The sequence below is a fragment of the Heptranchias perlo genome, chromosome 45 (genome assembly GCF_035084215.1).
Source record: "Heptranchias perlo isolate sHepPer1 chromosome 45, sHepPer1.hap1, whole genome shotgun sequence".
In the NCBI taxonomy this organism is placed as follows: domain Eukaryota; kingdom Metazoa; phylum Chordata; class Chondrichthyes; order Hexanchiformes; family Hexanchidae; genus Heptranchias; species Heptranchias perlo.
In genome coordinates this window covers 2,753,880-2,780,684 of record NC_090369.1, presented here as the reverse complement: position 1 = coordinate 2,780,684, position 26,805 = coordinate 2,753,880, and the positions used below count along the sequence as shown (strand labels likewise).

The following is a 26,805-nucleotide window of genomic DNA, read 5'->3' as shown; positions in this document are numbered from 1 at the left end:
TATATATATATATGCAAAAAAATTAAATATAAAATAATCAGAGGAGAAAAGATGTACAAGTTGGACATCCCCATTGACCCGAAGCAGACCGCAGCCATCGAAAGGCGCAGGAACGCAGAACAACAGCGACAAAGCCGCATTTTCAATGCCAGGCACAGGACCATAGGGGTAAGTGATTGAGGATGGTCATCCCGCAAACCGTGACCGTATCTTTTTATTTTACACTGAGGCTGGCCGAACCAGCTACGTCTTTATAGAGTCGTTGAATTTTTTTTTCAGCGCAGGAGGAGCTCGCTTGGCCCCCCTCACTGCCATTGCCCATTGCGGCCCATCGACCTCCCCGCCCGCCCCGTGTGCTCAGTCTCTGAACGGCCTCTCCCCCTCAGTCCCATTCCCCCCCGCCCTTTCCCCACTCTTGGAAATATATCGGCCGTTCCTTCATCGTCGCTGGGTCAAATTCCTGGAACTCCCTCCCTAACAGCACTGTGGGAGAACCGTCACCGCACGGACTGCAGCGGTTCAAGAAGGCGGCTCACCACCACCTTCTCAAGGGGCAATTAGGGACGGGCAATAAATGCCGGCCTCGCCAGCGACGCCCACACCCCATGAACGAATTTTTTAAAAACTCAGCCCACCGCCCCTGTGCCCTCTCTCTTCCAGTAGCACCAGGGGATTTTTAGTGTCCACCTAAGAGGGCAAGCGCAGCCTCGGTTTACACGTCTCATCCGAAAAACGGCACCTCCAACGGTGCAGCACCCCCTCTAAGTGCTGGCTTAGATTATGGGCTCAATTCTCTGAAGTGGGGCTCGAACTCTGCCCTCTGAGTGAGACTCGAACTCTGCCCTCTGAGTGAGACTCGAACTCTGCCCTCTGAGTGAGACTCGAACTCTGCCCTGAGTGAGACTCGAACTCTGCCCTCTGAGTGAGACTCGAACTCTGCCCTCTGAGTGAGACTCGAACTCTGCCCTCTGAGTGAGACTCGAACTCTGCCCTCTGAGTGAGACTCGAACTCTGCCCTCTGAGTGAGACTCGAACTCTGCCCTGAGTGAGACTCGAACTCTGCCCTCTGAGTGAGACTCGAACTCTGCCCTCTGAGTGAGACTCGAACTCTGCCCTCTGAGTGAGACTCGAACTCTGCCCTCTCCCGCAGTGCAAAGCGCGACGCCTGCGCACCTCGATTCGGCTCCGTCCGTCGCGTAAAACCGAAACCCCGCCCCCATTCTCTCGATTGGCCCTTCCTTTTTCACCTCGAGACGTGGTTGGTCGAAGCTCACGCCAATCACCCGAACCGGGGTACGTTCCATATTTATTCGCAGGGGGGAGTGTCCTCTAAAGTTTTATTCGCTTATGCCTTCCTTTTATGGACGTAGAGCGATTTCAACGCATCGAGACGTAATTAATGAATAGAAAACGCAATAAATCTAAGGGAGACGTGAGGAGAGCGCATAAATCATTTTACAAATTGTTAATTTGGATGCTTCCCCCCCCCCTTCTCTCAAAATGCAAGGCGCCTGTTGCCATGGTGACCCACGGCGTCCTCTTGTTTGTTACAGTGCCCAGTAACTCCGTGGGATTCAGTCTGTGAAAGGTTTTTCAATGTAAATAAATAGTGGCTGCACATCCATGAGATTAACACTCAAATTCATCCAAAGGGCAGCGTTCACCACCAAGCTGGTGTAAAAATTTTTTAAAATATATATATATACAAAAAAATATATATATATATACAAAAAAATTAAATATAAAATAATCAGAGGAGAAAAGATGTACAAGTTGGACATCCCCATTGACCCAAAGCAGACCGCAGCCATCGAAAGGCGCAGGAACGCAGAACAACAGCGACAAAGCCGCATTTTCAATGCCAGGCACAGGACCATAGGGGTAAGTGATTGAGGATGGTCATCCCGCAAACCGTGACCGTGTCTTTTTATTTTACACTGAGGCTGGCCGAACCAGCTACGTCTTTATAGAGTCGTTGAATTTTTTTTCAGCGCAGGAGGAGCTCGCTTGGCCCCCCTCACTGCCATTGCCCATTGCGGCCCATCGACCTCCCCGCCCGCCCCGTGTGCTCAGTCTCTGAACGGCCTCTCCCCCTCAGTCCCATTCCCCCCCCGCCCTTTTCCCACTCTTGGAAATATATCGGCCGTTCCTTCATCGTCGCTGGGTCAAAATCCTGGAACTCCCTCCCTAACAGCACTGTGGGAGAACCGTCACCGCACGGACTGCAGCGGTTCAAGAAGGCGGCTCACCACCACCTTCTCAAGGGGCAATTAGGGACGGGCAATAAATGCCGGCCTCGCCAGCGACGCCCACACCCCGTGAACGAATTTTTTAAAAACTCAGCCCACCGCCCCTGTGCCCTCTCTCTTCCAGTAGCACCAGGGGATTTTTAGTGTCCACCTAAGAGGGCAAGCGCAGCCTCGGTTTACACGTCTCATCCGAAAAACGGCACCTCCAACGGTGCAGCACCCCCTCTAAGTGCTGGCTTAGATTATGGGCTCAATTCTCTGAAGTGGGGCTCGAACTCTGCCCTCTGAGTGAGACTCGAACTCTGCCCTCTGAGTGAGACTCGAACTCTGCCCTCTGAGTGAGACTCGAACTCTGCCCTCTGAGTGAGACTCGAACTCTGCCCTCTGAGTGAGACTCGAACTCTGCCCTCTGAGTGAGACTCGAACTCTGCCCTCTGAGTGAGACTCGAACTCTGCCCTCTGAGTGAGACTCGAACTCTGCCCTCTGAGTGAGACTCGAACTCTGCCCTCTGAGTGAGACTCGAACTCTGCCCTCTGAGTGAGACTCGAACTCTGCCCTCTGAGTGAGACTCGAACTCTGCCCTCTGAGTGAGACTCGAACTCTGCCCTCTGAGTGAGACTCGAACTCTGCCCTCTGAGTGAGACTCGAACTCTGCCCTCTGAGTGAGACTCGAACTCTGCCCTCTGAGTGAGACTCGAACTCTGCCCTCTGAGTGAGACTCGAACTCTGCCCTCTGAGTGAGACTCGAACTCTGCCCTCTGAGTGAGACTCGAACTCTGCCCTCTGAGTGAGACTCGAACTCTGCCCTCTGAGTGAGACTCGAACTCTGCCCTCTGAGTGAGACTCGAACTCTGCCCTCTGAGTGAGACTCGAACTCTGCCCTCTGAGTGAGACTCGAACTCTGCCCTCTGAGTGAGACTCGAACTCTGCCCTCTGAGTGAGACTCGAACTCTGCCCTCTGAGTGAGACTCGAACTCTGCCCTCTGAGTGAGACTCGAACTCTGCCCTCTGAGTGAGACTCGAACTCTGCCCTCTGAGTGAGACTCGAACTCTGCCCTCTGAGTGAGACTCGAACTCTGCCCTCTGAGTGAGACTCGAACTCTGCCCTCTGAGTGAGACTCGAACTCTGCCCTCTGAGTGAGACTCGAACTCTGCCCTCTGAGTGAGACTCGAACTCTGCCCTCTGAGTGAGAATGTTGTGGGTGCTGCCAACTGAGCCAAGCCAACACATATTTAACTCTTCCTTCTCCGCTCCCTTCATCAGCGGCCACTTCACCCCTGCGCCTCGCTATTTCCCTCCCTAACTTCACGGCCGACACTCGAACCAGTCTTTTAACCCACCGTTTCTGTTCTCCCCGCCTCCAGCTTTTTTCCTCTGCACTGTAAAGTAACCGAGGAGTTTAAAAAGGTGTCAGAGCTTGGCTCACATTTGAGTCAGAAGGTTGCGAGGTCCATTCCCACTCCAGGACTTGAGCACATAATCTGCAGGAAGGAGCCCTGCAGGAAGGCTAAGTGATTCTGAAAGGGATCTCTTGACCCAGAACTGCCTCCCTTCTCTTTTCCACATCTACTATCGTGTGGGGGGGGAAGGGGTGAGGGAAGGGGGATTTTCTTCTAATCTAATGGGAAGCTAGGTAAACACATGAAGGAGAAAGGAAGAGAAGGATATGCTGATCGCGTCAGGTGAAGTAAGGAGGGAGGAGGCTCATGTGGAGCATAAACACCGGCAAAGGCCTGCTGGGCCGATTGGCCTGTTTCTGTGCGGTACTTTCTGTGCACTTCGATGGGTTCTTTAACCTTGCTCACGAACGTTGCAATTATTTCTTCTCGTTAATTTGAAAGGTCGATCGCCCATTCTTGGATCAGCAAGTGCATGAGAAGACGATGAGAGAGGAGAGACAGCAAGCGCTGGACAGTGCATTTGGTAATTATCTACACATGTACATTAGGGCTGAGTCTGGGACAGTTCCGAGGCCCCCAATTCAGCACCAAATCGTCAGTCTCGCACCGGGGCTGTGGGGACGGCTGGTGTTGGAACTGATGAGACTGGTGCAGTAGGGGCACTCAAATGAGATTGGTGGCTAAGGCACATTGTTGGGACAGTGTAGAGGGAGCTTTACTCTGTATCTAACCCGTGCTGTACCTGCCCTGGGAGTGTTTGACGGGACAGTGTAGAGGGAGCTTTACTCTGTATCTAACCCTGTACCTGCCCTGGGAGTGTTTGACGGGACAGTGTAGAGGGAGCTTTACTCTGTATCTAACCCTATACCTGCCCTGGGAGTGTTCGATGGGACAGTGTAGAGGGAGCTTTACTCTGTATCTAACCCTGTACCTGCCCTGGGAGTATTTGATGGGACAGTGTAGAGGGAGCTTTGCTCTGTATCTAACCTGTACTGTACCTGACACAGCCAATATTTTAATGTGTCACGTGTTCATTGCTCCCCATATCTGATGCATAGTGTCGGAGGGTCAGTACTGAGGGAGCGCCGCACTGTCGGAGGGTCAGTGCTGAGGGAGCGCCGCACTGTCGGAGGGTCGGTACTGAGGGAGCGCCGCACTGTCGGAGGGTCGGTACTGAGGGAGCGCCGCACTGTCGGAGGGTCGGTACTGAGGGAGCGCCGCACTGTCGGAGGGTCGGTACTGAGGGAGCGCCGCACTGTCGGAGGGTCGGTACTGAGGGAGCGCCGCACTGTCGGAGGGGCGGTACTGAGGGAGCGCCGCACTGTCAGAGGGGCAGTACTGAGGGAGCGCCGCACTGTCGGAGGGGCAGTACTGAGGGAGCGCCGCACTGTCGGAGGGGCAGTACTGAGGGAGCGCCGCACTGTCGGAGGGGCAGTACTGAGGGAGCGCCGCACTGTCGGAGGGGCAGTACTGAGGGAGCGCCGCACTGTCGGAGGGGCAGTACTGAGGGAGCGCCGCACTGTCGGAGGGGCAGTACTGAGGGAGCGCCGCACTGTCGGAGGGTCAGTACTGAGGGAGCGCCGCACTGTCGGAGGGGCAGTACTGAGGGAGCGCCGCACTGTCGGAGGGGCAGTACTGAGGGAGCGCCGCACTGTCGGAGGGGCAGTACTGAGGGAGCGCCGCACTGTCGGAGGGGCAGTACTGAGGGAGCGCCGCACTGTCGGAGGGGCAGTACTGAGGGAGCGCCGCACTGTCGGAGGGGCAGTACTGAGGGAGCGCCGCACTGTCGGAGGGGCAGTACTGAGGGAGCGCCGCACTGTCGGAGGGGCAGTACTGAGGGAGCGCCGCACTGTCGGAGGGGCAGTACCGAGGGAGTGCTGCACTGTCGGAGGGGAAGTACCGAGGGTGCGCCGCACTGTCGGAGGGGCAGTACTGAGGGAGCGCCGCACTGTCGGAGGGTCGGTACTGAGGGAGCGCCGCACTGTCGGAGGGTCAGTACTGAGGGAGCGCCGCACTGTCGGAGGGGCAGCACCGAGGGAGCGCTGCACTGTCGGAGGGGCCGTCCTCGAAAGCGGCCCTTGGGTGAGACCCTCGGACACAAGGCGAGTGAGTATCTAAGCCCGGCCTCTGTGTCTCCCTCTTTGTGCAGACGCCGACAGCCTGCGCTACGACAAGACGGCCCAGCTCCTGGAGGCCCAGGAGCAGGAGAGGGTCCGCACGCTGAACAAGGAGGTGGAGGAGTTCCGGGTACGGTACCAGCAGCCCGAGAGCCGACGGGAGTTCGACCTATCCGACCCCGACGGGCTGAAGAAGGGGAAGCCGGCCCGGGTGTGTGACGACGACCCCCGCTGCGGGCCGGCCGGCTTGCAGAGGTTCCAGGGCGAGGACATAAACCAGAAGGCCCGGAAGAAGTTTCAGCAGCAGGAGTCCCGCAAGTGGCTGGCGGCGCAAAAGCGGGAGAAGGAGAGGGCTGAAGCCGACCAGAAATACGCAGGTACCCGGCGCTCGGCTCAACAACAAAAACTCCCATTTAAACGGCGTCTTTAATGTAGTAAAACGTCCCCAAGGCGCTTCACAGGAGCGTAAATCAGACACCGAGCCACATAAGGAGATATTAGGACAGGTGACCAAAAGCTTGGTGAAAGAGGCAGGTTTTAAGCAGCGTCTTAAAGGAGGAGAGAGAGGCGGAGAGGTTTGGGGAGGGAATTCCGGAGCTTAAGGCCCAGGCGGCTGAAGGCACGGCCGCCAATGGTGGAGCGAAGGAAATCGGGGGATGCGCAAGGGGCCAGAATTGGAGGAGCGCAGAGTTCTCGGAGGGTTGTAGGACCGGGGGAGGTTACAGATTTAGGGAGGGGAGCGAGGGCTTTGGAGGGGATTTGAACAAGAGGATGGGGAATTTTAAAATCGAGGCATTGTTGGACTGGGAGCCAATGTAGGTCAGCTCCTCTACAGAGAGACAGACAGACAGAGAAACCAAGAAAGCTTTTCATTATATTTATAAACAACTTAGATGAAGGAATAGAGAGCCGTATATCCAAGTTTTGCTGACGACACTAAGTTAGGTGGCATAATAAATAGTATAGTTGGAAGCAGAAAGTTGTAAAGGGACATTGATAGATTAAGTGAGTGGGCAAAACAGATGAAGCTCTAGGAGGGGAAGTGTGAGGTCACCCACTTTGGACCTATTCAAGATAGATCAGAGTATTTTCTAAATGGCGAGAAGCTAGGAACTGTGGATGAGCAGAGAGATTTGGGGGTCCAAGTACAGAAATCATTAAAAGCTACTGGACAGGTACAAAAAAATAATTAAAAGGGCTAATGGAATTTTGGCCTTTATCTCAAGGGGGGCTGGGATACAATGGGATGGAAGTTATATTACAGTAGTACAGAGCTCTGGTTACACCCATCTGGAGTATTGCGTTCAGTTCTGGGCACCGCACCTCAGGAAGGATATATTGGCCTTAGAGGGGGTGCAGCGCAGGTTCACCAGAACGATACCGGGGCTAAAAGGGTTAAATGATATGAGGACAGGTCGCACAGACTAGGCTTGTATTCCCTTGAATATAGAAGATTAAGGGGTGATCTAATCGAGGGGTTTAAGATGATTGAAGAAGTTGATAGGGTCGATAGAGAGAGACTATACCCTCTGGTGGGGGGAGTTCAGAACAAGGGGGCAGAACCTTAAAATTAGGGCTAGGCCGTTCAGTGGTAGCATTTCTTCACACAAAGGGGAGTGGAAACCTGGAACTCTCTCCCCCAAAAGGCTGTGGATGCTGGGGGTCAACTGAGAAGGTCAAAACTGAGATTGATAGGCAAGGGTATTAAGGGTTTTGGAACCAAGGCGGGTAAATTAAGATGCAAATCAGCCATGATCTAATTGAATGGTGGAACAGGCTCGAAGGGCTGAATGGCCCATTCCTGTTCCTATGTAAGAAAGAGGAGACAGAAAGGGAGGGAGGGGAGACAGAAAGGGAGGGAGGGGAGACAGAAAGAGAGGTGAAGAGAGAGAGGGAGTGAGAGAGAGAGAGAGAGGAAGACAGAAAGAGAGAGATGGAGATATACAGAAAGAAAAGAGAAACAGATCGAGACAGATAAACAGAAAGAGAAAGAGGCAGAGACAGAAAGAGTGTGTGAGAGAGAGAGAGAGATCAGGGAAGTGGAGAAAGAGAGAAAGAAATGAGCTGAATGAGGGAGAAAGACAAAGAGAGAGACAGATCACCTTAGAGGTGGAGTGAGAAAGATACTGAGAAATGAACTTAGAGAGATGGAGAGAGAGACACACACACAACGAGATGTAGAGAAAAGAGAACTAGAGAGAGAAATGAAAAAGTTTAAAATGGGAGGTGCATGTTGTCAGAGTGCCATATAACACACACCCCCTGACAAAGCATCAGAATGCCATATAACACATACCGTGTGACGCAGCGTCACAGAGCCATATAACACGCAACCCGTGACGCAGCATCACAGAGCCATATAACACGCAACCCGTGACGCAGCATCACAGAGCCATATAACACGCAACCCGTGACGCAGCATCACAGAGCCATATAACACGCAACCCGTGACGCAGCGTCACATAGTGCCATATAACACGCAACCCGTGACGCAGCGCAGAGTGCCATATAACACACAACCCGTGACGCAGCATCAGAGCCATATAACACACCCCGTGACGCAGCGTCACAGAGCCATATAACACGCAACCCGTGACGCAGCGCAGAGTGCCATATAACACACACCCCATGACGCAGCATCAGAGCCATATAACACACAACCCGTGACGCAGCGCAGAGTGCCATATAACACACACCCCATGACGCAGCATCAGAGCCATATAACACACAACCCGTGACGCAGCGCAGAGTGCCATATAACACACACCCCATGACGCAGCATCAGAGCCATATAACACACAACCCGTGACGCTTCGTCACAGTGCCATAAAACACACACCCCGTGACGCAGCGTCACAGATCGACCTCCTCAGCCTCACCTGCGTTTTGTGTTAAACCCAAACAGACGACCTGTACCACAAGAAGGAGATGGAGCTCGACGAGAGAGCCACGCAGCTCGCCAAGATGGAGGAGGAGTGTCGCAGGGCCCTCGACACCGCCACCCTCAATTACAACATGGCGCTGGTAGGGACTTTCTAATTCCCCGTCATCGCGAGGGGGGGGGGGGGGGGGAGGGACAGCAATTAGACATTGCGCCCGGGGAGGGGGAGGGGCCATCATGGGCGGGGGAGGGGCTATCAGGGCCAGCGGGAGGGGGCGAGAACTCATTTTGACGGACTGCGACCGATTCCACCGCAGGCGGCGGATCAGGCAGCGACGAGGGACGTGGAGAGGCGGCGGGAGCTGGACGAGAACTACGCGGAGATCGGTAACCACGTGTACGGGGACATCCTGACGGAGAACCCGGAGGTGGCCGTCAGCGCCTTCGGGCCCCACCGCGTGGTCCCAGACCGGTGGAAGGGGATGAGCCCCCAGCAGCTGGAGGAGATTCGACACGAGCAGCGGCGTCAGATCGAGGAGAACAAGGTAGGCCCGAGAAAGTCCAGAGCTTTGGGGTGGGTGCAGACACCCACAGGCACACGTCGTTCTCTGGTACATCCTACGTAGCCAGTCTCTCCGCCCGTGAGGCCACACAGTGAGTGGGGGCAGGGGCCATCGCCCGGGTTATCCGTCAGGCCCTGAGGCCGCGACCCTCCAGCGCCCTGAGGCCGCGACCCTCCAGCGCCCTGAGGCCGCGACCCTCCAGCGCCCTGAGGCCGCGACCCTCCAGCGCCCTGAGGCCGCTACCCTCGAGCGCCGAGGTCGCGACCCTCCAGCGCCCTAAGGTCACGACCCTCCAGCATCCTAAGGTCACGACCCTCCAGCATCCTAAGGTCGCGACCTTCGAGTGTCCTAAACTCCCGACCTTCGAGTGACCTAACTTCTTTTAGTAACAGGAGGAGGCCATTCAGCCCCTCGAGCCTGTTCCACCATTCAATTAGATCATGGCTGATCTGTACCTCAACTCCATTTACCCACCTTGGCCCCCCTATCCCTTGGTGCTGTTTTGTTCCACCTGTATCCATCGTTAGGGGTACAGAAGTGAGGTGGTGTTGTTACTGGACTGGTAAACCAGAGAACGTGAGTTCAAATCCCAGCCTGTATGAGAATTTCAAAAAATAAAAAGCTGGGATCAGTAAAAGTGACCGTGAAGCTGTCGGATTGTCATAAAAACCCAACTGGTTCACTAACGTCCTTTAGGAAAGGAAACCTGCCGTCCTTACCCGGTCTGGTCTATATGTGACTTCAGACCCACACCAATGTGCTTGACTCTTAACTGCAGCGTACTCCTGGTCTGTGTTGCTCAGTCCCACACCAGACAGTGTACTCCTGGAGTGTGTTATTCAGTCCCACACCGGACAGTGCACTCCTGGAGTGTGTTATTCAGTCCCACACCAGACAGTGCACTCCTGGAGTGTGTTATTCAGTCCCACACCGGACAGTGCACTCCTGGAGTGTGTTATTCAGTCCCACACCAGACAGTGCACTCCTGGAGTGTGTTATTCAGTCCCACACTGGACAGTGCACTCCTGGAGCGTGTTATTCAGTCCCACACCGGACAGTGCACTCCTGGAGTGTGTTATTCAGTCCCACACCAGACAGTGCACTCCTGGAGTGTGTTATTCAGTCCCACACCGGACAGTGCACTCCTGGAGTGTGTTATTCAGTCCCACACCAGACAGTGCACTCCTGGAGTGTGTTATTCAGTCCCACACTGGACAGTGCACTCCTGGAGCGTGTTATTCAGTCCCACACTGGACAGTGCACTCCTGGAGTGTGTTATTCAGTCCCACACCAGACAGTGCACTCCTGGAGTGTGTTATTCAGTCCCACACTGGACAGTGTACTCCTGGAGTGTGTTATTCAGTCCCACACTGGACAGTGCACTCCTGGAGTGTGTTATTCAGTCCCACACCAGACAGTGCACTCCTGGAGCGTGTTATTCAGTCCCACACTGGACAGTGTACTCCTGGAGTGTGTTATTCAGTCCCACACTGGACAGTGTACTCCTGGAGTGTGTTATTCAGTCCCACACCAGACAGTGCACTCCTGGAGTGTGTTATTCAGTCCCACACCAGACAGTGCACTCCTGGAGTGTGTTATTCAGTCCCACACTGGACAGTGCACTCCTGGAGCGTGTTATTCAGTCCCACACTGGACAGTGCACTCCTGGAGTGTGTTATTCAGTCCCACACCAGACAGTGCACTCCTGGAGTGTGTTATTCAGTCCCACACTGGACAGTGTACTCCTGGAGTGTGTTATTCAGTCCCACACTGGACAGTGCACTCCTGGAGTGTGTTATTCAGTCCCACACCAGACAGTGCACTCCTGGAGCGTGTTATTCAGTCCCACACTGGACAGTGTACTCCTGGAGTGTGTTATTCAGTCCCACACTGGACAGTGTACTCCTGGAGTGTGTTATTCAGTCCCACACCAGACAGTGCACTCCTGGAGTGTGTTATTCAGTCCCACACTGGACAGTGTACTCCTGGAGTGTGTTATTCAGTCCCACACCGGACAGTGCACTCCTGGAGCGTGTTATTCAGTCCCACACCGGACGGTGCACTCCTGGAGCGTGTTATTCAGTCCCACACCGGACGGTGCAGTCCTGGAGCGTGTTATTCAGTCCCACACCGGACGGTGCACTCCTGGAGCGTGTTATTCAGTCCCACACCGGACGGTGCACTCCTGGAGTGTGTTATTCAGTCCCACACTGGACAGTGTACTCCTGGAGTGTGTTATTCAGTCCCACACTGGACAGTGCACTCCTGGAGTGTGTTATTCAGTCCCACACCAGACAGTGCACTCCTGGAGCGTGTTATTCAGTCCCACACTGGACAGTGTACTCCTGGAGTGTGTTATTCAGTCCCACACTGGACAGTGTACTCCTGGAGTGTGTTATTCAGTCCCACACCAGACAGTGCACTCCTGGAGTGTGTTATTCAGTCCCACACCAGACAGTGCACTCCTGGAGTGTGTTATTCAGTCCCACACTGGACAGTGCACTCCTGGAGCGTGTTATTCAGTCCCACACTGGACAGTGCACTCCTGGAGTGTGTTATTCAGTCCCACACCAGACAGTGCACTCCTGGAGTGTGTTATTCAGTCCCACACTGGACAGTGTACTCCTGGAGTGTGTTATTCAGTCCCACACTGGACAGTGCACTCCTGGAGTGTGTTATTCAGTCCCACACCAGACAGTGCACTCCTGGAGCGTGTTATTCAGTCCCACACTGGACAGTGTACTCCTGGAGTGTGTTATTCAGTCCCACACTGGACAGTGTACTCCTGGAGTGTGTTATTCAGTCCCACACCAGACAGTGCACTCCTGGAGTGTGTTATTCAGTCCCACACTGGACAGTGTACTCCTGGAGTGTGTTATTCAGTCCCACACCGGACGGTGCACTCCTGGAGCGTGTTATTCAGTCCCACACCGGACGGTGCACTCCTGGAGCGTGTTATTCAGTCCCACACCGGACGGTGCAGTCCTGGAGCGTGTTATTCAGTCCCACACCGGACGGTGCACTCCTGGAGCGTGTTATTCAGTCCCACACCGGACGGTGCAGTCCTGGAGTGTGTTATTCAGTCCCACACCGGACGGTGCACTCCTGGAGCGTGTTATTCAGTCCCACACCGGACGGTGCACTCCTGGAGCGTGTTATTCAGTCCCACACCGGACGGTGCACTCCTGGAGTGTGTTATTCAGTCCCACACCGGACGGTGCACTCCTGGAGCGTGTTATTCATTCCCACACCGGACGGTGCACTCCTGGAGCGTGTTATTCAGTCCCACACCGGACGGTGCACTCCTGGAGCGTGTTATTCAGTCCCACACCGGACGGTGCACTCCTGGAGCGTGTTATTCAGTCCCACACCGGACGGTGCACTCCTGGAGCGTGTTATTCAGTCCCACACCGGACGGTGCACTCCTGGAGCGTGTTATTCAGTCCCACACCGGACGGTGCACTCCTGGAGCGTGTTATTCAGTCCCACACCGGACGGTGCACTCCTGGAGCGTGTTATTCAGTCCCACACCGGACGGTGCACTCCTGGAGCGTGTTATTCAGTCCCACACCGGACGGTGCACTCCTGGAGCGTGTTATTCAGTCCCACACCGGACGGTGCACTCCTGGAGCGTGTTATTCAGTCCCACACCGGACGGTGCACTCCTGGAGCGTGTTATTCAGTCCCACACCGGACGGTGCACTCCTGGAGCGTGTTATTCAGTCCCACACCGGACGGTGCACTCCTGGAGCGTGTTATTCAGTCCCACACCGGACGGTGCTGTTCCCCATTGAACCGTGGAGACGGGGAGAACTTGGCCTCCTTTCGTTTAATGCTGAACACCAGCGCTTCCCCATTGCAGAGGCAGAGGATGAAAGAGGGGCAGATCGACATGGAGTGGGACAAACAGCGGACTCTGGCTGCCCGGGCCGCGATGGCGATGGAGCAACAGGAGGAGGAAAAGATGAAGAAACTGAGGAAGCAATTAGACAAGTACAACAACCAGCTGGGTAGAGAGCAGCTCGCTCAGTGAGTATGAGAGGAAGAGAGCGCGAGCAGGAGGGAGGGATGAGCAGAAGTAGATTCATTTTTTTTTGTTAAATGCCCTGCAGGAATGGCTCAAGATTTACACACCTCTCAGAAATGCACCAAAGTGGTTCACAGCAAATAGTGCAGTTACAGGTGTTATATGGGCAGCTATGCAGCCATTTTGCAAACAGCAATGAGATGAACGATCGGTTAATCGCTTTCTGGTGGGTGTTGGTTGAGGGAGGAATATTGGCCCCAGGACACCGTGGACAACTTCGCCCTCCCTGCTCTTCTTCCAATAGTTCCGCGGGAATTTTAACATCCACTCGACAGGGCAGACGGAGCTTCGGTTTAAGGTCTCGTCCAAAAGACGGCACCTCTGACAGTGCAGCACTGCTTATGCAGACCTCGCTATGAGGTGACGCTGTAAAGTTTCACTCCAGTGAGCACCATAAATGGAAGTGCAGAGGGAGCTTTGCTCTGTATCTAACCCGTGCTGTGCCTGCCCTGGGAGTGTTTGATGGGACAGTGTAGAGGGAGCTTTACTCTGTATCTAACCCTGTACCGGCCCTGGGAGTGTTTGATGGGACAGTGTAGAGGGAGCTTAACTCTGTATCTAACCCTGTACCTGCCCTGGGAGTGTTTTATGGGACAGTGTAGAGGGAGCTTTACTCTGTATCTAACCCTGTACCTGCCCTGGGAGTGTTTGATGGGACAGTGTAGAGGGAGCTTTACTCTGTATCTAACCCTGTACCTGCCCTGGGAGTGTTTGATGGGACAGTGTAGAGGGAGCTTTACTCTGTATCTAACCCTGTACCTGCCCTGGGAGTGTTTGATGGGACAGTGTAGAGGGAGCTTTACTCTGTATCTAACCCTGTACCTGCCCTGGGAGTGTTTGATGGGACAGTGTAGAGGGAGCTTTACTCTGTATCTAACCCGTGCTGTACCTGCCCTGGGAGTGTTTGATGGGACAGTGTAGAGGGAGCTTTATTCTGTATCTAACCCTGTACCTGCCCTGGGAGTGTTTGATGGGACAGTGTAGAGGGAGCTTTACTCTGTATCTAACCCTGTACCTGCCCTGGGAGTGTTTGACGGGACAGTGTAGAGGGAGCTTTACTCTGTATCTAACCCCGTGCTGTACCTGCTCTGGGAGTGTTTGATGGGGACAGTGTAGAGGGAGCTTTACTCAGTATCTAACCCCGTGCTGTACCTGCCCTGGGAGTGTTTGATGGGACAGTGTCGAGGGAGCTTTACTCTGTATCGGACCCTGTACCTGCCCTGGGAGTGTTTGATGGGACAGTGTAGAGGGAGCTTTACTCTGTATCTAACCCTGTACCTGCCCTGGGAGTGTTTGATGGGACAGTGTAGAGGGAGCTTTACTCTGTATCTAACCCTGAACCTGCCCCAGGAGTGTTTGATGGGACAGTGTAGAGGGAGCTTTACGCTGTATCTAACTGTACCCATGGGATTGTAAAGTGTTGGAAGGTGTTCCATTACCCAGCAGTGACATTTGATCGTAGCAATGGAAAAATATTTTGTCGCAGATTGTAATACTTAATTGTTAAAATTCATATTTACAGCCAAGAATACATGGATAAGGAGGTGTACACAAACCCTCCCACCGCTCAGTATTTCCTGCAGTTCAACACATCCAGTCGCTGATCCCCCCATCCTCCTTGCTCTGTGGAGAACTGTATAAAGGCAGGAAGACGCTGTTACATGATATTGGCACTGACCAAACGAGCTGACCTCTTATTTAAACCGCACGGTTTTACAACTAAATAAAGAGTTGAATCAGTGTTTCTCTTTGTTACCTGTAACTGCAGGATTAAGTGGGTACACCGTCACAGACTGGAAGGCACAGTTAAAACCACTGGCCACGTATCAAGTTTGATCCCCGTTCTTGTTAATCTCCAAGTTACTGAGACTAGGAGATCTTGATGTTCCGATTCTAACCCATGCTGTAACCTGGACACACTTGGTGCTGTTAGCGGGTGACCAAAATTAGCCGCATTTACCATTTTGACAGCACCAAAATTCGTACAAATTTTAAAAAGTCTCAAACTCCAAACCCACTGAATCCAAATGGTGTTATTTAATAAGCTTAGATCTGGTTTAAGAGAATCACACTGTGGTTAACGTTCAAGAATTAAGTTAGGTTTAACATCTCACGAGAAGCCTCCCGAGTACTGGAGCTCCTTTACGGCTTTTCACAATCCAGAGGTTTATCAGCGAATACCTGGAGAGATGAGCTTCCGGCTGTGCTGAAGGCTCGTGTGTTGCACCATCTCTGAAGTGGCAGCTCGTTGAAACGATCACAGTGACACTCTGATCGGAATATATATTAGACAGTATCGATTAGCTCACCAGGAAGACCAAGCGGCTCGGTTCACACGCACACAGACGATTATTAAACGGGGCCAGGGACCTACCCCTGGGGGAGCAGGGCGGGCGGGCCCGGTCGAACTGGGCAGGAGGCCCGTTGTGCACCGGGTCTGAGGAGGGGTGGAAGGGGATGCTGATACAGTCGAGGACGGATGGCTGATCGCTGCCTGTGTGTGTGGGGGACACTGAGGGAGCTGCTTCCCTGCCCCTCTTATCCTCTTCGTAATTGGTGGGGGGAAAGCAGCAGGGGACTGAAACGAGTGTGCGAAGAACCACTGCCTGCGATGTTTCTCCAGTGAAGACGGTAAGACGGGGGGGGGGAGGGGAGGTTGTGGATTCGACCGGAAAGTTTTCGACTCCAGGTGCCTGCGTTTACTTCAGCGTCGGGCCAGCCGATGAGGTCTCTTCCCCTCTCCCCTCCGAACCCCTAGGGCTGCATCCGGATTGCCCCGTCCAAGCGAATGACCTCGCCGTTCAGCATGGGGTTCTCCACGATCGACTGCACCAGGTGGGCGTATTCCGCAGGGTCGCCCAGGCGGCTGGGGAACGGCACCTGCCGGGCCAGGAAGTTACGGACTTTCTCCGGGAGGCTCGCCAGAAGGGGAGTGGAAAACAAACCTGCCAGCGAGCGGGAGGTGGAGAGAAAGAAAAAAAAAATAATCAGAATTAGACAGTTTTAAACCATTCCTCCTTTCTCCCACACCGCCAACCCCACTCAGTGACAATCTCTCTCGATCTATTTTACCCGCCCTACTCTGGCCAGAACTTTCCACTCTTGTCCCTCCTAAACTCCCTCTCTCCCTCCGCCCTGTGTTTAAATCATCGCACCGTCTCCAACTCGAACTCATTCTTTTGCAGTGAATCTTCAAGTAATGCTGCACCGCCGGAGGGACCGTCTTTCGGATGAAACATTAAACCGAGGCCCCGCCTGCCCCCTCAGGTGGGCGTAAAAGATGCCTCAGCCACTACTGGAAGACAAACAGGGGAGCTCCCCCCGGTGTCCTAGAGCCAAGATTCATCCCTCAACCAACACCCTTTAATATCCCACCCAGTCTAATCCCACTCTCCCCCTCACTCCCCGTACTCTTTAATATCCCACCCAGTCTAATCCCACTCTCCCCTCACTCCCCGTACCCTTTAATATCCCACCCAGTCTAATCCCACTCTCTCCCTCACTCCCCATACCCTTTAATATCCCACCCAGTCTAATCCCACTCTCCATACCCTTTAATATCCCACTCAGTCTAATCCCACTCTCCCCTCACTCCCCGTACTCTTTAATATCCCACCCAGTCTAATCCCACTCTCCCCCTCACTCCCCGTACCCTTTAATATCCCACCCAGTCTAATCCCACTCTCTCCCTCACTCCCCATACCCTTTAATATCCCACCCAGTCTAATTCCACTCTCCCCTCACTCCCCGTACCCTTTAATATCCCACCCAGTCTCATCCCACTCTCCCCCTCACTCCCCATACCCTTTAATATTCCACCCAGTCTAATCCCACTCTCCCCCTCACTCCCCGTACCCTTTAATATTCCACCCAGTCTAATCCCACTCTCCCCCTCACTCCCCGTACCCTTTAATATCCCACCCAGTCTAATCCCACTCTCCCCCTCACTCCCCGTACCCTTTAATATCCCACTCTCCCCCTCACTCCCCGTACCCTTTAATATCCCACCCAGTCTAATCCCACTCTCCCCTCACTCCCCGTACCCTTTAATATCCCACTCAGTCTAATCCCACTCTCCCCTCACTCCCCGTACCCTTTAATATCCCACTCTCCCCCTCACTCCCCGTACCCTTTAATATCCCACCCAGTCTAATCCCACTCTCCCCCTCACTCCCCGTACCCTTTAATATCCCACTCTCCCCCTCACTCCCCGTACCCTTTAATATCCCACCCAGTCTAATCCCACTCTCCCCTCACTCCCCGTACCCTTTAATATCCCACTCAGTCTAATCCCACTCTCCCCCTCACTCCCCGTACCCTTTAATATCCCACTCTCCCCCACTCCCCATACCCTTTAATATCCCACCCAGTCTAATTACTCTCCCCCTCACTCCCCGTACCCTTTAATATCCCACTCTCCCCCTCACTCCCCGTACCCTTTAATATCCCACCCAGTCTAATCCCACTCTCCCCGTACCCTTTAATATCCCACCCAGTCTAATCCCACTCTCCCCCTCACTCCCCATACCCTTTAATATCCCACCCAGTCTAATCCCACTCTCCCCCTCACTCCCCGTACCCTTTAATATCCCACCCAGTCTAATCCCACTCTCCCCCCTCTCACTCCCCATACCCTTTAATATCCCACCCAGTCTAATTCCACTCTCCCCTCACTCCCCGTACCCTTTAATATCCCACCCAGTCAAATCCCACTCTCCCGCCCACCCCAGTACCCTTTTCCCGAGCTCCCTTTTTGCTCGTTCTGGACTCAGTTGTACCTGGTGCGATCGTGACCACTCTGATGCCCTGCGGTGCCAGGTCCCGAGCGATGGGGAGGGTCATTGCCACTATGCCACCCTTGGAAGCAGAGTATGCTGCCTGCCCCACCTGGAATTCGGATGAGATGGGGTAAACAGGGGAATAAAAGTTACTCATTCCAGAGATCGGTACAGAATGTACAAAAATAAAAACGAGCGCTCAACATTTCGAACGTTAACATCTCAGTGTGCCGGATAGGTGTTCAGGACAATCCCTCTCCTTCACGCTCAAGGTCCAGGAAAGATCGAGATATTTTATTCATTAACTTTTATTAATAAACACACTAACGCAGTGTCTACAAGATCAATGTCAAAAAACTCCTCTCCACCTTCTCACAGTAATCCCGGGTCAGACTATACAGCGTTCCTAAAGAACTGTGTACAGGGTTAACTACATATTTCCAGAGAGTAGTGAGCCCCTGGAATGCGTTGCCGGCCGGTGTGGTGGGTGCTGACTCTCTGTAGCCTTCGAGAGGGAGCTGGACCGGTTCCTGACTGGGGCAGAGATCACCTCACGTAGAAGGTAAGTGTCTTTATCACTAACACTCAGTCCGTGCGACCTCCTGGACTGCTTTCGAGGGCCTGAGCCTGGGGGGGGGGGGGGGTCGGAGAGGAATTTTCCAGCGTTATTTTTTTTCCCCTTATTGGCCCTGGGTTTTTTCTTTTTTTTTTTAAAACCTCTCCCAGGAGATCACACGGCTGCGGGCGGGGGTGGGAAGCGTCTAGTCAGGATGCTCCGGCCATCAGGAGCGCGTGGGGCAGGCTTGATGGACCAGCTGGTCTTTTCCTGCCCGTCAGTGTTCATACTGAGTCCAACACGTCATTAACTTCTGTTGATGGGTCAGCTGGTTCGGTGAAGTCAGCTGCTGACATTCAGTCCACGTGTCAATGAACGTCTTTGAGGTTTACGACACTCTGGATGTTCCCCACGCAACAGCGTTCATTAGGAATCTCTTTGTAGCCTTTAATCCCCTTATCTCTTCCGATCTTATTCCCGATCTACACTGGAGTCCATTCAGAGACCGACATTCCCTTCTCACGCTCACCCCCCGCTCTGCTGGAAAGCCTGTCTGGCTGATCTGTCTGAAGTGCGTTTAACCTAACTTAAACCCTACATTCTAGCTGTGGCTCTGCGGGTAACACTCTTGCCTCTGAATTAGATGAGGGATGGGACTACCCTCCCCTCACCCCCACTCCCCCCCCCGACCCCTCAGCGGAGTGGAGTCCCAACCCGTAGAATAGATCGCAGTAAGGGGGAGCAGGGCGTTGCGAGGGGTAACTACCTGTCCATCGTAGGCAGCCACGCTGGCGGTGTTAATCACCACGCCCCTCTGCCCGTCTGTGTCGGGCTCGTTCTTCCCTATCTCGGCGACGGCCAGTCGGATCACATTGAAGGTCCCCGCGATGTTCACCTGTAGGGGGCGGGAAAGGATCCAGAGATCACGCAGCGTTCCAGCAATCAAACGGGAAAATTGGCCCAGCGAGTTTTACTCTACATCACTCACCCAGTCTAATCCCACTCCCCGTACCCTTTAATATCCCACCCAGTCTAATCCCACTCCCCGTACCCTTTAATATCCCACCCAGTCTAATCCCACTCCCCGTACCCTTTAATACCCCACCCAGTCTAATCCCACTCCCCGTACCCTTTAATATCCCACCCAGTCTAATCCCACTCCCCGTACCCTTTAATACCCCACCCAGTCCAATCCCACTCCCCGTACCCTTTAATATCCCACCCAGTCTAATCCCACTCCCCGTACCCTTTAATATCCCACCCAGTCTAATCCCACTCCCCGTACCCTTTAATATCCCACCCAGTCTAATCCCACTCCCCGTACCCTTTAATATCCCACCCAGTCCAATCCCACTCCCCGTACCCTTTAATATCCCACCCAGTCTAATCCCACTCCCCGTACCCTTTAATATCCCACCCAGTCTAATCCCACTCCCCGTACCCTTTAATATCCCACCCAGTCTAATCCCACTCCCCGTACCCTTTAATATCCCACCCAGTCTAATCCCACTCCCCGTACCCTTAAATATCCCACCCAGTCTAATCCCAATCCCCGTACCCATTAATACACCACCCAGCCTAATCCCACTCCCCGTACCCTTTAATATCCCACCCAGTCTAATCCCACTCCCCGTACCCTTTAATATCCCACCCAGTCTAATCCCACTCCCCGTACCCTTTAATATCCCACCCAGTCTAATCCCACTCCCCGTACCCTTTAATATCCCACCCAGTCTAATCCCACTCCCCGTACCCTTTAATATCCCACCCAGTCTAATCCCACTCCCCGTACCCTTTAATACCCCACCCAGTCTAATCCCACTCCCCGTACCCTTTAATATCCCACCCAGTCCAATCCCACTCCCCGTACCCTTTAATATCCCACCCAGTCTAATCCCACTCCCCGTACCCTTTAATATCCCACCCAGTCTAATCCCACTCCCCGTACCCTTTAATATCCCACCCAGTCCAATCCCACTCCCCGTACCCTTAATATCCCACCCAGTCCAATCCCACTCCCCGTACCCTTAATACCCCACCCATCCTATCCCACTCCCCCGTACCCTCACACTACCCCAGTCCAACCCACTCCATCCCTACCCTTAATCCCACCCACCTACCCACTTCCACTACCCTACCCAGTCTCCACCATCCCACTCCCCGTACCCTTTAATATCCCACCCAGTCCTAATCCCACTCCCCGTACCCTTTAATATCCCACCCAGTCTAATCCCACTCCCCGTACCCTTTAATATCCCACCCAGTCTAATCCCACTCCCCGTACCCTTTAATATCCCACCCAGTCTAATCCCACTCCCCGTACCCTTTAATATCCCACCCAGTCTAATCCCACTCCCCGTACCCTTTAATATCCCACCCAGTCTAATCCCACTCCCCGTACCCTTTAATATCCCACCCAGTCCAATCCCACTCCCCGTACCCTTTAATATCCCACCCAGTCTAATCCCACTCCCCGTACCCTTTAATATCCCACCCAGTCTAATCCCACTCCCCGTACCCTTTAATATCCCACCCAGTCTAATCCCACTCCCCGTACCCTTTAATATCCCACCCAGTCTAATCCCACTCCCCGTACCCTTTAATATCCCACCCAGTCTAATCCCACTCCCCGTACCCTTAAATATCCCACCCAGTCTAATCCCAATCCCCGTACCCATTAATACACCACCCAGTCTAATCCCACTCCCCGTACCCTTTAATATCCCACCCAGTCCAATCCCACTCCCCATACCCTTTAATATCCCACCCAGTCTAATCCCACTCCCCGTACCCTTTAATATCCCACCCAGTCCAATCCCACTCCCCGTACCCTTTAATATCCCACCCAGTCCAATCCCACTCCCCGTACCCTTTAATATCCCACCCAGTCTAATCCCACTCCCCGTACCCTTTAATATCCCACCCAGTCCAATCCCACTCCCCGTACCCTTTAATATCCCACCCAGTCTAATCCCACTCCCCGTACCCTTTAATATCCCACCCAGTCTAATCCCACTCCCCGTACCCTTTAATATCCCACCCAGTCTAATCCCACTCCCTGTACCCTTTAATATCCCACCCAGTCTAATCCCACTCCCCGTACCCTTTAATATCCCACCCAGTCTAATCCCACTCCCTGTACCCTTTAATATCCCACCCAGTCTAATCCCACTCCCCGTACCCTTTAATATCCCACCCAGTCCAATCCCACTCCCCGTACCCTTTAATATCCCACCCAGTCTAATCCCACTCCCCGTACCCTTTAATATCCCACCCAGTCCAATCCCACTCCCCGTACCCTTTAATATCCCACCCAGTCTAATCCCACTCCCTGTACCCTTTAATATCCCACCCAGTCTAATCCCACTCCCCGTACCCTTTAATATCCCACCCAGTCTAATCCCACTCCCCGTACCCTTTAATATCCCACCCAGTCCAATCCCACTCCCCGTACCCTTTAATATCCCACCCAGTCTAATCCCACACTCCTGCTCGGTTCTTACAGTGATCACTCTCTGGAAGTCCTCCAGGCTGTGTGCCATCTCCTTCTTGAAGTTGTACGTTTTGACCGCCACTGCGATCCCTGCACAGTTCACCGCGATGTCCAGGCGGCCAAACTTCTCCTTCGCCAGGGCTACGGCACTCATGACGTCAGTCTCCGAGGTGACCTGAGAGGGAGGCAAGCAGGACACTGAGCCCGAGACAATTGCTCCGTCGCATGTAATTCTGTGGGCCTTCTAACCCCCTCCCCTCCCCTGACGGTGCCAATTCCTGCTGGGGTACAGGTTTCATGGACACCGACTGAGGACAGCTAACAGCACAGGGTGGTGGATAGAACCTGGGTCCTTCCTGCAGTACTGAGGGAGTGCTGCACTGTCAGAGGTGCCCTCTTTCGGATGAGACATTAAACCGAGGCCCCGTCTGCCCTCTCAGGTGGAGGTAAAAGATCCCACAGCCACTATTTCGAAGGAGAGCGGGGTGGGGGTGGCGGAGTTCTCCCCCGGTGTCCTGGGACCAATATTTATCCCTCAACCAACATCATTAAAAACAGATGATCCGGTCATTATCACATTGCTGGTTGTGAGATCAGGAGAGGGAAGTCTGGCTAACTTTAACTGCTGAATCTGGGGGTGGAGGATCGCGCGCTGAGGCCAACAGGCCAAGGTGAGCTAACTCAGCAAGGAGAGGGTGTCCTTCCTTCATCTCAAAGGGGCTGGAATAAAAGGTGTGGGAGTTATATCACATCTGTACAGAGCTCTGGTTAGACCCTATTTAGAGCACTGTGTTCAGTTCTGGGCACCGCACCCCAGGAAGAATATATTGGCCTTGGAGGGGGGTGCAGCACAGGTTCACCAGAATGATACCGGGGCTAAAAGGGGTTAAATTATGAGGACACGTTGCACAGACGAGGCTTGTATTCCCTCGAGTGTAGAAGATTAAGGGGTGATCTAATCGAGGTGTTTAAGATGATTAAAAGGATTCGATAGGGTAGATACAGAGAAACTATTTCCTCTGGTGGGGGGAGTCCAGAACAAGGGGGTGGGTAACCTTAAAATTAGAACTGGCCGTTCAGGGGTGATATCAGGAAGCACTTCTTCACACAAAGAGGAGGGGAATCTGGAACTCTAACTGAATGGCAGAACAGGCTCGAGGGGCTGAATGGCCTCCTCCTGTTCCTATGTAACAGGCTCGAGGGGCTGAATGGCTTCCTCCTGTTCCTATGTAACAGGTTCGAGGGGCTGAATGGCCTCCTCCTGCTCCTATGTAACAGGTTCGAGGGGCTGAATGGCCTCCTCCTGCTCCTATGTAACAGGTTCGAGGGGCTGAATGGCCTCCTCCTGCTCCTATGTTCCACTTGGACTTCGAATAGCGACGATCTCCCCATTAGCGGCGGAGTGAACCCCGGGGGTACGTCCTTACATCGGCCGGTGCGAACGCACACCTGTCCCCCAGGGCCTTGGCCACGTTGGCTCCGTCCGATGTCGGCAGGTCTAAGATCACCGCACTGGCGCCCTGCTGCACCAGTCGCTCCGCTGTGGCACGTCCCAGCCCAGAGGCTCCGCCGGTTACCATACCAACCAAACCCTGCCGGGAGAAAAAAATAAGCAGTGAAAGCATAACCATTAGAAACTTGGAACAGCAGCGCCTCAAGGATTATCGATATTAATATTTCCTTAACATTACTACAAACAGCAGCGCCTCAAGGATTATCGATATTAATATTTCCTTAACATTACTACACAGTCAGTATCACTCTCGTCTCAGAGTCAGAAGGTCGTGGGTTCAAGTCCCACTCCATTGACTCTAGTCCCATAATCCAGGCCCCCACCCCCCCCGGTGCCAGTACTGAGGGAACGCTGCACTGTCGGAGGGGCCGTCTTTCAAACTGAGGTCCCCGTCTGCCCTCTCAGGTGGACGTAAAAGATCCCATTGTACCATTTCGAAGAAGAGCGGGGGGAGGGTTCTCCCCGGTGTCCTGGGACAATACTCATCCTTCAACCAACGACACTAAAACAGATGATCTGATCATTTATCTCATTGAAGTTTGTGGGATCTTGCTGTGCGCAAATTGGCTGCCGCGTTTCCTACATTACAACAGTGACCACACTTCAAAAAGTACTTCACTGGCTGTAAAGCGCTTTGGGACGTCCTGAGGTTGTGACCGGCGCTATAGAAATGCAAGTCTTTCTTTTTACACTAGGCCCTGATCTGCGTTGATCTCAGTCAGGGCACTACAACTGGCTCCAGCACCATCCAGCTAGGGAGCAGGAAAATCAGCCAAGGTTCCCACTCCTAATCGCTGCAAGACCACTAACAACAACTCGCATTTATACAGCGCCTTCAACGTAGTAAAACGTCCTAAGGCGCTTCACAGGAGCGTAAATCAGACAAAAACAAAGCCACTTAAGGAGATTTTAGGACAAGTGACCAAACGCTTGGCCAAAGAGATAGGTTTTAAGGAGGAGAGGTTTAGGGAGGGAATTCCAGAGCTTAGAGCCTAGGCAGCTGAAGGCACGACTGCCAACAGAGGGGTGAAGGGAGGTGGGGGATGCACAAGAGGTCAGAGTCAGAGGACCAGAGTTCAGGGGTGGAGTTATGGGGCTGGAAGAGGTTAATGACGGTGACAGCACCCTCGTCTCTAAGTCAGACGGTCGTGGGTTCAAACCCCACTTTAGAGACTCGAGCCCATAATCTAGACCGACACTCTCGCGCAGTACTGAGGGAGTGCTGTCCTGTCAGAGGTGCCATCTTTTGGCTGCCCTCTCAGGTGGATGTAAAAGATCCCATGGCACTATTTTGAAGAAAAGCTCGCGAGTTCTCTTCATCCCTCAACCAATATCACTAAAACAGATTATCTGCTCATTTACCTCATTGCTGTTTGTGGGATCTTGCTGTGCCCAATTTGGCTGCCACTTTACCTACATTACAACAGTGACTACACTTCAAAAGTACTTCAGAAGGAGGTCCCGCAAACAGCAATGAAATAAATGACCAGATCATCTGTTTTTAGTGACATTGGTTGACGGATAAATATTGTCCCCAGGACACCGGGGAGAACTCCTCCTGTTCTTCGTCCAATAGCGGCCGCGAGATCTTTTACGTCCACCAGACGGGGCCTCGGTTTAACGTCTCGTCCCGAAAGACGGCCCTTCCGACAGGGCGGCGCTCCCTCAGTACTGGCACCGGGCCAGAGTGAGTCCCACTGAGCCACGGCTGACACGTTGTGCGCCCTTTGGACTTGAGAGAGCGATGGTGAGGGAACGGTACCAAGGTGGTTGACCTTGATGGGAGAGATTAAAGGTTTTACAAGAGGAGGAGGGGGAGGGTGCGAGGGCTGAGGGGATGGGGGCTGAGGGGATGGGGGCTGAGGGGATGGGGGCTGAGGGGATGGGGGCTGAGGGTGAGGGGATGGGGGTGAGGGTGAGGGGGAGGGGGTGAGGGGATGGGGGTGAGGGGAGGGGGAGGGGGTGAGGGGATGGGGAGGGGGTGAGGGGATGGGGGTGAGGGGATGGGGGTGAGGGGGTGGATGAGGTTAGGGGGAGGGGGTGAGGGGGAGGGGATGGGGGTGAGGGGGTGGATGAGGTTAGGGGGAGGGGGTGAGGGGGAGGGGATGGGGGTGAGGGGATGGGGGTGAGGGGATGGGGGTGAGGGGATGGGGGTGAGGGGATGGGGGTGAGGGGATGGGGGTGAGGGGGAGGGGATGGGGGTGAGGGGATGGGGGTGAGGGGATGGGGGTGAGGGGGTGGATGAGGTTAGGGGGAGGGGTGAGGGGGAGGGGATGGGGGTGAGGGGATGGGGGTGAGGGGATGGGGGTGAGGGGGAGGGGATGGGGGTGAGGGGATGGGGGAGGGGATGGGGGTGAGGGGATGGGGGTGAGGATGAGGGGGTGAGGATGAGGTTCGGGGGAGGGTGCAGAGACTGACACGGGGTGAGGGTGAGTTTTATTTTCTCACCAAAGGAAAAATTCAAAATAATAATTTTTTTCTACAAGACTTTTTTTCTCGATCTTTCCCCAACGATTGACCCCGAGTCTGTCCCTTTGACCCTTCACCTCTCACTGATGTCCCTCCCTGTCGCCGGCTCTTTTTGTTCCCCAATCCCCACACACTCCAGGGTCTTTTCTTCTTTTATCCCTCCTCCCCTCTCCCCTCCTCTCCTCCCCTCCCCTCCTCTCCTCCCCTCCCCTCCCCTCTCCCCTCCTCCTCCTCCTCCCCTCTCCCTCCTCTCCTCACCTTCACCGATCTAATCGCCGCCATCTTCGCCCTTCCCTCAGCGGCAGCGCCGCTCGAGCGTCTCCACCCCGCCCCCCGAGCCCAGCCAATCACAGCGCGGGTATCGGGCCGGCCAATCAGATCCGCCCCCCGAGCCCAGCCAATCACAGCGCGGGTATCGGGCCGGCCAATCAGATCCGCCCCCCGAGCCCAGCCAATCACAGCGCGGGTATCGGGCCGGCCAATCAGATCCGCCCCCCGAGCCCAGCCAATCACAGCGCGGGTATCGGGCCGGCCAATCAGATCCGCCCCTCGAGCCCAGCCAATCACAGCGCGGGGTATCAGGCCACCCAATCAGATCCGCCCCCCGAGCCCAGCCAATCACAGCGCGGGGTATCAGGCCACCCAATCAGATCCGACCCCCGAACCCAGCCAATCACAGCGCGGGTATCGGGCCGGC

The 26,805-nt window shown here is 54.1% G+C and overlaps 2 protein-coding genes across 2 annotated transcripts; one reads left to right on the top strand and one right to left on the bottom strand.

Moving 5' to 3' along the window:
* The first annotated feature begins 1,562 nt into the window (after positions 1-1,562).
* LOC137306809 (RIB43A-like with coiled-coils protein 2) lies at positions 1,563-15,041 on the top strand. Its single transcript, XM_067976200.1, has 7 exons — positions 1,563-1,881; positions 4,093-4,174; positions 5,801-6,145; positions 8,674-8,792; positions 8,967-9,194; positions 13,075-13,241; positions 14,822-15,041. The coding sequence occupies exons 1-7, from the start codon at positions 1,765-1,767 to the stop codon at positions 14,901-14,903; spliced, it is 1,140 nt and encodes a 379-aa protein (XP_067832301.1). The 5' UTR covers positions 1,563-1,764; the 3' UTR covers positions 14,904-15,041.
* A 276-nt stretch (positions 15,042-15,317) lies between these two features.
* hsd17b10 (hydroxysteroid (17-beta) dehydrogenase 10) lies at positions 15,318-26,465 on the bottom strand. Its single transcript, XM_067976201.1, has 6 exons — positions 26,367-26,465; positions 23,554-23,718; positions 22,137-22,301; positions 19,400-19,528; positions 18,078-18,186; positions 15,318-16,244 (listed from the first exon to the last, which is right to left on the bottom strand). Exons 1-6 carry the CDS (start codon positions 26,388-26,390, stop codon positions 16,054-16,056), a joined length of 783 nt encoding a protein of 260 aa, XP_067832302.1. The 5' UTR covers positions 26,391-26,465; the 3' UTR covers positions 15,318-16,053.
* Between the last annotated feature and the right edge of the window lie 340 nt (positions 26,466-26,805).